Raw genomic sequence first — 11707 nt, 5'->3', positions numbered from 1 at the left:
TGGGCCCGAAAATGTAAGTCCATGGGCCCCACTCACTATGGCTGCTAGAGGTCAGCAGCAGATTAGCAGAGTGCACCTCTGCCTCCGGTTTAAACTTTATGGGATGGAATCATTACAATATTGCATTTGAAGAGCCTAGGCAAGGTGGTCATCAAAAATGCTTGGGTTTCTAGTGCACACATTCAAATCAGTTAAGGTTTTTAAAGAAAGTGTTATCTGTGGGAAGCCTTTTCTCTGCCTTTCTCTCCTATGCACAGCCGTGTGTGCGTGTGCACGCAGTTTTCTGCCCCCTCAATGTCGCAACTCTGTCTATACTCTATGGCACTGGGTTAGGGGAGGGGATATTGTGATGTCACTATTTTACTGTTTAAATCGCCTAAAAATGGCCATCACATTTGGGCACATTGGGCAAGTGGCAATGGCCGAATTTAGCCCAAGGAGTGTTTTTCGTGTAAAACTAATGCTTGCAATAGATTCAGAATCATGAAAACCCCCTAGTTTGACACGTAACATGCTACTTAAAGCATAATGAAAATTAGGAAATGTTCCCTTATATTGGTTGTGAATGGTACCCAAACTTTCAGCAGCTGTCACAAGGTTTCCCAAGGGAGTTGGGTTGGAACAAAGTTACTGTATGTGACAGTAGACATCTTAATGAACACATTTGTGAAGAAAGCTAGTTGTAAGCTAGCTCTGGTCCATAGCCTTCTACTGCTTCTACGATTCTGCCCTGCAGTATAAGGCTATGGGACTTTCAGTTTTAAATCTCAAATCGAAATCAGACCAGCCTCTGCTACTCACCAAAACAAAGGCGGGTTGTGTCATTAGAAAGCCTACTTTCCTTAGTGGACGCACTCTGAGCCCCGCACCACACGTATAAACGGTACTTTTTGGCCAGAAAGGGATTTTTTTTCACCGGAGGAAAAGTATTCTCTATGAGGCAGTTCTCTGGGCAATATCGGTAGAGGGCGCATTGGAGTAACTCAAAGAGTGCGTCCACTAAGGAAAGTAGGCTTTCTATTGACACAACCCGTCTTTGTATTGGTGAGTAGGTCAAACGTTTGTGAGATTTCCACTAAAGAGAGGCTGGTCTGATTTCGATTTGAGATTTAAAACCGAAAGTCCCATAGCCTTATACTGCAGGGCAGAATCGTAGAAGCAGTAGAAGGCTATGGTCCAGAGCTAGTTGTAAGCATTTTATTTTCTTCGCAGATTTGCCAATTGCCACACATTTCGCTAACATCCTTTAACTATTTTAACAGACCTGCACTATACTTCCCTGTGCTTGTCCAATGCAAACTGTTAAAAAACTATTCAATCAATCAATCAATCAGAGGTTGTCAGGAGGCCCTGGCTATATTTATATTATACTCATTGTTGCAGTGCATTCGTTTCCATCCATACATGATTTAGCGCTTATTGTCTTTAATATGAAGTGTGTTAAAATGCACTATATTGGCAACAGAATGTAGCCTACTGTTTAGATATCTCAATAGGCCTATATTCCATATTGTCATTTTCTTAGCAGTATACTTGCTTGAACAATAGCGCCCTCCACTGGTGGAACTAAACTAAACAGTGGTCAAATCTGTTGAAATGGTGATGATGCTTCCTTAGTTCCTTCCCTCCTGTACATAGGCTACTGTATGTACAACCCCCCAGTGAATGATATCAGGGGGAAAGGTCCTTTTTGTGATTGGCTAGGGAGAGTGAGGGGAGGGGACAGAAAGCTGATAGAGGGTGTGGCTTTTCCATGTTTTGGTGAAGTGTTTTGTTGGAATAAGAATGGATAAGGGTTTGTCTTCACAACTAGTCAGAGGTCAAGAACAGTACATTACACAGACATTAACAGTTGTCACCCTACTGTATATTCAGTCTTCCAGGTGAACCTCTCAGACCAGAACATGCATTTGCTCATAGGCTACTGATCATTGGCATCACACTTTTCCCTAAAGGTAAGTCTTTTTGAGTGGTGCAACCACTCCAAGGAACAGCAATGTCCCTATATGTCGACGTACCTGTCCCTATGTCCGTCCCTATGTTTAGAGTACCAGTAGGGGCAAAAGTGGTGCTGTTGTGCTAGAAACAGAGAGAGAGATATAGTGTTGCGCTGTTGCCTGCTAATTAGAGAGAGAGAGAGAGAGAGAGAGAGAGAGAGAGAGAGAGAGAGAGAGAGTCTGCTAAATGTTAATTCTCCCACACAGTAAAGGTCCCTGCACACAGAGCAAGTTTTTCCAAAAAACGCAGCTAAACGCGTCCAGTGTGCAACCACCTTAACTCTGTCATTTCTCATCCGTTTCGGACACGGGGTGGCTCGCCGGAACCGGGCTGGCACTCTGGGCGCGTTCCTGTGGGTCTGGAAGTTCTGGGGACCCACCGGGGACCCCCACACAGAGTTGCACCACTCAGTTCACACGGGTGTGATTTTTTTTGGTATGCGTGTATGTATTTATTTTATCAGCATTTCTGATTTCTGTCTCCTGGAACCGTGCAACATGGTATCAACTACCCGGTGTTATGCATAGTTTTGTTTCCCTCGTCATAACAGACATTATACCATCAAATTGTCTCCATTTAAACAAGTTTATTTTAAAAATGTTATAAGCATGCAATGCATTTCATAGCTATAGTAGTCCTGTCATCATTGCAGAGCAATTAGTAATTGCAATTAATGCACATTTATTGTTTGAATCATTGTTGGAATAGAATTAAATATCTTGGTCACTTTGTTACTGATAAAATGACTGATGATGATGATGAATCTGATGATGATGATGATGATGAAATTTCAGCCAATCACCATGTGTCAAGTTTATCTCAGTTTTCAACGGTAACCTGTGTGATATGTTCTATGTTTTCTTATAGCTTATGCCCTGAAATGTGCATGTAATATAAACGAAACGCCCTGCAAATTAGGAAAACACAGGACGACTGTCCTGGATCCCAGCAATGTGCTGCACTGGTAGTCCGTGTACTTAACGGTATGTAATAGGGGTTACAAAATTGTGGGATAAAAATGTAGAAGATATTCTAGTATGATGACATCATTTGGTGGAATGACTATTTTCTTTGTTTTCAGTTGAACGGAGTGCGGCTACGGTGAATATAATGAAAAATTGCATGCCAGCCGATCTATGCTATACTGGCTCAGTGTACTTTGGAAACATCCACACATATGAGAACATCATGTACTGTTCCACTGACCTCTGCAATCTTAACTTTATGAGACATAGTAAGTACCTATAGGCTACGTGTGGTGTCTTCTAAACTACAGATTAAAAAATATATGAAAAATGGGAGATCCCAGACGGCATTTAAGGTAAAACAACGTATATTAGGGATGCTCCGATCAGGTTTTTTGGGACCGATCCCGATCACCGATTGTTTTTCTCATGATCGGCCGATTCCAAATCCGATACTGATCTTGTGCGTAAGGGGGAAATTTGATTGACATTTATACCACTTAAATGGTGTAAAAGATCGGTTTCTCCAGAAAGGGTAAATTGCCGATCAGAGATATGGTTAAATTGCCGATCATCGATAGTCATTTTTGGCCGATCCGGCCGATCACCGATCGGTGGCCGATTATCGGAGCATCTCCAACGTATATGTTAACCCATTTTGGGCGGGAACCCCTTGTTAGCATTATGTTATGCTTTAGCCATTGCAAAATAGCAGATCTACAAGCTTGGTGGCGCGCTATGAGCTTGTAGATCGGCTATTATCCAGGAGCACCTTTTATCATTTTAACTCTTGTCGTGTCCGGGGAAATGACAGGAAATGTACAGCCGGACTGAACTGGGATACTCAAGTACATTTATTGGATAAATGGACAGTGGTGGAAAGTAACTAAGTACTTTTACTTAAGTACTGTACTTAAGTAAAATTTTGAGGTATTTGTACTTTACTTGAGTATTTCCAATTTCCAGTACTTTTACTTCTACTCCACTACATCTCAGAGGCAAAATTTGTACTTTTACTCCACTACAATTATTTGAACATTTTAATTTTGATTAGAAAACATACATTAACCACTTCAACGCTATACATTGTCAATTTGAAAATATCCGATCTAGAAGCTCACAACGCGACGCATTGAGATCTTGTAGATCGGCTATTTTCAATAGATTTTGTACACATTTTGAACTTGTGAAATGGGACATTCTGCAATATGAGTACTTTTACTTTTAGTACTTTAAGTACATTTTGATGCTGATACTTTTGTACTTTTACTCAAGTACATTTTCAATTCTGTACTTTTACTTGTAACAAAGTAGTTCTAAATTGCAGTATTGGTACTTTTACTTAAGTAAAACAATTGAGTACTTTTTCCACCACTGTAAATGGAGGAATAGGGAGAGGGTAAGAGGATATCAGGGTCAGGGTATTACAGGAGAAAGGATCAGGGGGAAAAGGGTGCGGTTCTTTCCTTTGTCACTTTATACTGGGTTAATACTAGCCTGGTTAATAAACCAGACCGAATCAGCCGTTGGCAAAAAAAAATTGCCTGCCAGCGGATTAGGGTCTGGCGAGGCTCAGTAGCACGCCTCTTTCCTACAACCGAGAACAGGTCGGACCAATCGGGACACGGTATGCAATATGGGCGGGCTTTGGTACAGTGACGTTCAATGCTTGAGACCTTTGACTGACAGTAGCTCTGACCAATTGCGTCGAAGAGAAAATGTTTGAACCCGCCCCCCGGGAAATGAAATCCAAGTGGAGCCAGCCCAGACTAATATACCGCGACAGTGTTGTGTGATATTAGTCTGGCTTATTAGCCAGGCTAGGTTAATACATGGCTGTAAATGTATGTGCACATATCTCCAGTGTGTGTATGTGCCCCAGCGGTGTGTGCGTTCAAACAAGATACCCTCCAATCAACAGTCTGCGTTGACCCAAAGTTGAACATTTTAGGAAAAGGTCTATAGTGGTCTTCGCGTGCTTGTGATGTGCGTGTGAAATATGCGGATGAGTACATTGTATATGTTCAGTGAATAAACTGTATGTTAAGGGAAGGAAGATCCCCTTCAACCTATGCATCATGGCTTAACTCTACTATCAGTGTATGGCTGAGAATGTGTGGGTGCCGTGCGTGTGCATGTGACCCTATGAGCCAGTGCGCCTATGTGCTGTACTGTATGGCCTGTGTGTGTGTGTGTGTGTGTGTGTGTGTGAGTTGGGAGTGCTGCTGCCTAAGTATGTCTGTGAATCCAACTGTGTGTGTGTATGTATGTGTGTGTGTGTGCGTGTGTCCTGTATGGTTCTGAGATGTGTGTGTGTGTGTGTGTGTGTGTGTGTGTGTGGGGTTCTGAGATCCCACACTCTCTTCCAAACTACAATTAAATGCAATAAAACAACGTACAGTATGAAGGAGAATCAGTCCCGTACTCATTTCCCAAATTGTGTATGTTTGTTTATTCTTCATACTTCCTACAAAAACTGAAACAAACTGCAATTAAGCAAATTACAGCTACAGATGAAAATCCTAGTACCAACATGTTTTGTTTTGTCTTTGCATTCCTGAGAAATGGATCAGTCGTGTAGTTTTCATGGCTATTCTGAAATTATATGATATCATATGATAACTAAAATAACTTCAAATAGTGTCAGACTCATCTTACATATCTCTACTGTTACTGTATCCTATATTTCACTCTTAATGTTATTGCTGCTTCGACACCTGAATCACTGGATTATAAAAGTCTCTTATCTTAGCATTATATTACAGTGGAATATAATAGACAAGGAATGGAGCAAGACTTTTTTTTAGACAGCTGGTCTACTGCTATTCTACCAATAGATCTAAGAATATAAATATAACATTCACTTGTTTAGCGTTTAATCTAATTAACCTAAAACTAATGCTACAGACACAGATATTAGCATCCTCAATACATTCACAAAAGCTGGTAATACAGGTAACTTAAGCAGTAAAAGAGGAAGGTTTCCAAAGCTGCATACGGTAGTTACGTTAGTAAACATTAATGTATTGAGTTATTTACCATACATTACTTCATTAGGAATGATAATAGTTTGTTGTGTTCTCTGATGATCCCAACCAAAACATTGTGACGAAGAACGTGAAACTATGACCCGGAAGTGCTTGGAGTACAAAACATAAAAATAGCTTATATTGCGAATTATCGCAAAACCTGTCCAATATCTCGTAAAACATTATGCATGTTCTCTTGGAAAGGTTGCGAATCTCGCAAAATGCAAGAGATTGCAATACTTTTGTGAGAGTATGCACAAGTATTGTGAACTTTTTTTAAATAATTTTCCTTTTCTCACACAGGTCCCTTTAGGGGCTCTGTAAATAAAACATATTTCTACAAAGAGAAATCTAAATCTAAATCAATCAAAAACATATAAAAAAGTGAAAATGATACCAACAATTCCAATTAGATAAACATCTATTAGTCATAAACTGTCACAAGAGTGAGTCATTGAATCAAACAAGTAAGAAATGAAATGTTGTGTCCTGTGCCTTCTAAGCAAGTTAACATATCAAAATGTAAACCTTACAGGAGTTGACGACTGGACTAGGAATCCCAGTGGTTTGAAGTGCTACACATGCACAGATCCAGAGGACTGCGAGAACACACAGAAGACTTTAACATGTAGATCACTTCAGACCCACTGCATCTCAGGTAAACCAGACTACTATGGCTTTGCAATTTACCCAAATATATTTAATATTTCACATTCTCTGTGGTAGAGTATGTTACTACAATTTAACTTGTGCTATTGGGGTGGTTGTATTTAGTCACCGTGCTCTTCTATTGAGACATTTGGATTGTGTCAAAGGTCATGTCTCACCTAGACACAGGGATCATCATCTGACACAGATTTGGACCTGATGGTCAAGATAATATTTATCCCCTGAGCAAGCAGGCTCTATTACCTCAATGGTAAAAATGTCAGGATCTTGTGAAGGAAACTGGGTTCAAATCCGGTGTAGAAGAGGAAAAGTTACGTAGTGCAGCTTAAAGGGATAGTTCAGATTTTTTGAACTTAAGTTGTATGAAATACTTGCCATTAATATAGTGGTTGCAACTGTATTAATTGATTGCCCGAGTCCTGTGGTGGGAGTTCTGCTCTGGTTTTGGTCAATATTAAGTAGTTCCGGTCATTTTGTGGGGGGCACTGGGGCCACGCAGTAAAAGTAAATGAATCCACAAAACGAACGTAATTTGTATTGTTGACCTATTTTTAAAATATTAGCGCGACTTTCGTTCAACTTTGACCCCTCTATCACATGGAACTATTTTTTGGGCGTAGTGATATGGACACAAAAAACATAGTTCTGTGTGATAGAGGGGTAAAAAAAGAACGGAAGTTGCACTAATATTTTAGAAATAGGTCAACAATACAAATGACGTTAGTTTTGTGGATTAATTTACTTTTACTGCGTGGCCCCCAGTGCCCCCCACAAAATGACCGGAACTACTTGATATTTCACCAAAACCAGAGCAGAACTCCCACCACAGGACTCGGGCAATCAATTAATACAGTTGCAACCACTATATTAATGGCAAGTATTTCATACAACTTAAGTTAAAAAAATCTGAACTATCCCTTTAAGCAAAGACAATAATACAGGTTTTTGTGTTCAGTGGTGGAACCTTATGGAGACCGAAACAAGACCCTTATCTGCTGTGCCACAACACTGCTAAACACTGTGATGAATATTAGCCTGTCAGAGGACTCTAAAATAAGCTGCTGTGAAGATGACTTCTGTAACACGATCGATAATTTTAAAATGATTGATCCTCCAAGCACTACTGTCACTCCTACAAGTCCTGCAAACATCGCTCCTCGTAGCACCAGTGGCGTTAGCCTCTTGTTCCTGGTGGCACCAGTGAAGTTAGCTTCCAGATCGTTTTAGCACCAGTGCGTGTTATGTTTAAAGAACAAACAAACTTTTTGGCTACAGCGCTGGCGTGGCGGTCCGGGCACAGCTAGGCTGCAATGCCAGCCTGACAGTGTGTCATGGGTTCCTATTCCGATCCCGACAAGCTTTGCTGCGTGTCACTCCCCGTCTCTCTCCCTGTTTTCTGTCAGTCTACTACTGTCCAATAAAAAAAAAGGCATAAAAGCCCCCCCAAAATGTATTTATTATTTCCTTTGAGAGACAAATATGAAAGTACTTACCAAAAAGATCTGTTGAGCTCTGAGTTTCTAAATATTGGTTGGCTGAAGAGGTCGTTCCTTTAATATTATCGGACATTTAAAAATACATTATCTGTGATAATGCCAGCCGTTGGTCGGAGGCTCCATGAAGTGGACAGGTCCACAAGTACATTTTAGGCTTTTATTCACCTTGAAAAGTGCAGTGCAAGTCGGCGACAAAGTACAAAAAATAAATAATACCGGCCAAAACAACGTCCCAATAAAACAAAATGAACACTTGAAAACTACATACACTCAAGAGAGGAACTGGTACAGGCTTTTCCCTGGCTGGCAGTTCTCCCCTGTTGTCTCTTACCTAGGCTCAAGTGAGACTGAACTGCCTTCACCTGCAGCAATCCTGCTCTTAACCAGGTGGGGCAAACCATCCCCTAATTAGTAAGTGGTACATAATTAACTCAACCACACAGCTATCTAAGGCCTACGAGTAATTCTTCAACCTTACTAAATATCTTAAAGGGATATTGAATATACATTTACATTTCCCAGGCCCAGTTAATTTACAGAGCCTAACAAAAATAAGACCAAATATAATAGACATGAACAAACACCCCTCCTCCTCTACAGTACTTGGCACCCTCCAATCTACAGAGGAGTGCCAGCACTGCAGAGGAGAGACAGGTGACAAACAATACAACTTCAGTATCAATACATATATACAAACTCTTTCAATCATTGTCTATAGGGCACGGGCTGGCCTGGCCCGTGACAATCCTTATGATTGCATTACTTTTACAAAATTCCCAAAGTAAATTCTTGTAGAATAATAGAGCTGATCAGAAGATATTCTGTGATCAAGTTGTGTCTATTAGATTTATAATGTTTTGTGTAACTATAAGACAAATATATTGGGTTTTTATCTATTTTGATATTACAGTGTATGGCCTACTAGGTAGAGAGTGTGTAGGTGAGTGTTTTCTACTAACACTAACCTACACTTTAATAATTGCATTGTGATAAAATTGTATGCATGTTCATTGCTGTATTATTTAATTACATGTCTACTGGCCACCTGTGCACCAATGCATGTGAGGTGACCTACAGTAGGTTAGTAGTAAACATAACATAACATAACATAACATAACATAACATAACATAACATAACATAACATAACATAACATAACATAACATAACATAACATAATAAAATTCCCTATGGGAGCATGAACCATTGTGAAGATTCCGTCTTCTTTTTTGAGTGATGCAACCACTCCCTTACGGAGCTATGTATGTGGGTGGGTGGCTGGCTGGGTCTGAGCACGAAAACAGCATGGTTGTTTTTCACCACCTGTGCGCAACCTAACACACACACAAACACACACGCACATATTAACTGTATATATGATGATTCCGTGTGTGCCAGTACAGTGACAGTACAGTACACTACAGTACAGTAGAGGGTACAGTAGAGGGACCCCCACACGGTAACTCTGTCATGTCTCTACCGTTTCGGACACTTCCGTGCGTGCGTGCGTGCGTGCGTGTGTGCGTGCGTGCGTGCGTGCGTGCGTGCGTGCGTTAATCGGTTAATCTTGCAAACCACTGGATCGATCAGCACGAAATGTGCACGGCACATTGACACTAGGGCACATTCCTGAATATCTTTCACAAATTGTGAATAGTTATTTTTGTGTGAATGTTTTTCACATGTTGTGAACTCATACTCTGAGATCAAGTGTCCCACCAATCCAAATATGGAGTTGCACACTGACGTCATCAACATGATGTCATCAACATGACATCAGAGGGTAGCAGTCCTATGGTATCCCTCGTGCTCATGTACTCTTTACTACGTGTTACTTTAACTGACAATTTCTCCTGTCCGCTGACACTCTTAAACCACCGACACTCACGAATAGTGGAGATGGCAGACGCTCCACCGATGGCTACGGAGGCGGTCCTTAAACAGAGCGAGGACCTCCCGGAGGACACTCCCAAGATCCGGGGCTATGACTTCAACCAGGGGGTGGACCACCGGGCTCTGCTCCGCTCCTACCTCACCACCGGCTTCCAGGCCAGCAACATGGGCTTGGCCATCGAGCAGATCAACAACATGATAGAGAAGCGTCTGGAGGAGCCGACGGAGGCGGAGGCGGAGGGGAGCGAGCGGACGACGGCCTCCGGCTCCTCCCCCGCCGCTCGCCAGACGGGCTGCACCATCTTCCTCGGTTACACCTCCAACCTCATTAGCTCCGGGGTCAGGGAGAGCATCCGCTACCTCGTCGAGCACAGGATGGTGGACGTGATCGTGACCACGGCCGGAGGCGTGGAGGAGGATCTGATCAAGTGCCTGGCCGACACGTTCCTCGGGGACTTCGCCCTGCCCGGCAAGGAGCTGCGCCAGAGAGGCATCAACAGGGTGGGGAATCTCCTGGTCCCCAACGGAAATTACTGTAAGTTTGAGGACTGGCTGATGCCCATCTTGGACCAGATGGTCCTGGAACAGGATACCGAGGGCACCCGTTGGACGCCGTCCAAGATGATCCACCGTCTGGGCAAGGAGATCAACAACCCCGACTCTGTTTGCTACTGGGCCTACAGGAATGACATCCCGGTGTACAGCCCCGCCCTGACGGACGGCTCCCTGGGAGACATGATCTACTTCCACTCCTACAGAAAGCCAGGTTTGGTGTTGGACATAGTAGAAGACATCCGCAAATTGAACGGCGCAGCGGTGTTCGCCAAGCGGACGGGGATGATCATCCTGGGAGGTGGTCTGGTCAAGCACCACATAGCCAACGCCAATCTGATGAGAAACGGAGCTGATTATTCAGTGTACGTCAACACTGGTCAGGAATTCGACGGGTCCGACTCCGGGGCCAGACCTGATGAGGCCGTGTCCTGGGGCAAGATCAGAATGGACGCCAAGCCCGTGAAGGTTTATGCAGATGCTTCTATAGTCTTCCCCCTACTGGTGGCTGAGACGTTTGCATTTCACGCAGACAAGATGACTGCCAACAAGACTAGAAATTCCACATCGCCGTTGAACGCGTCGACACAAACCAGTGGCCCTTTACATCCATGTCTGTCCATGTCTGTATAGTATACAATGTTGTGAATAAAGTCTTTGAAAGAATTTAATGAACAGGCCACAGTGACCTCTTGACCTTTGGTGACATGCTTCTTGTGTAGGTCTTTTGTAGCACAGTGGTTAGTTATCTAACAAACCACTGTGGACCCTTATACGAGTCCATTTGGGTCCATTTGTGCATTCTTAAAGTTACACACCCATACAAGGCCCCTCAAGGAACCATGGGGTATAATGGACCACACTTTGAGACCCACTGGTGTACAGAGTGTTTCCAGTGAGACAATATGCATAATATGCATAATATATGCAATATATGCACCCTGATTCTGTTTGACCAGGATGGAGCCAGAGTAATCTAATAAGAGAGTGGCGACACTCTTTGATCTCGCTGCTATGGGCTATAGTTCCAAACATTGGAACTATTCCACTGAGATAGAATGAGCACAATCAACGCTATAGTGTCGCCACTCTCTTACTAGATTACTC

At 42.5% G+C, this 11707-nt stretch overlaps 1 protein-coding gene across 1 annotated transcript; it reads left to right on the top strand.

Moving 5' to 3' along the window:
* Positions 1-10054: 10054 nt before the first annotated feature.
* Positions 10055-11233, top strand: LOC306943830 (deoxyhypusine synthase-like; the record flags this gene model as incomplete). The annotated part of the gene is made up of 1 exon (XM_079530354.1): positions 10055-11233. The coding sequence occupies one exon, from the start codon at positions 10055-10057 to the stop codon at positions 11231-11233; it is 1179 nt and encodes a 392-aa protein (XP_079386480.1).
* Positions 11234-11707: the final 474 nt, after the last annotated feature.

This window comes from Electrona antarctica (genome assembly GCF_951216825.1).
Source record: "Electrona antarctica genome assembly, chromosome: 19".
Lineage (NCBI taxonomy): Eukaryota > Metazoa > Chordata > Actinopteri > Myctophiformes > Myctophidae > Electrona > Electrona antarctica.
This window is presented reverse-complemented; position numbering and strand designations above follow the sequence as displayed.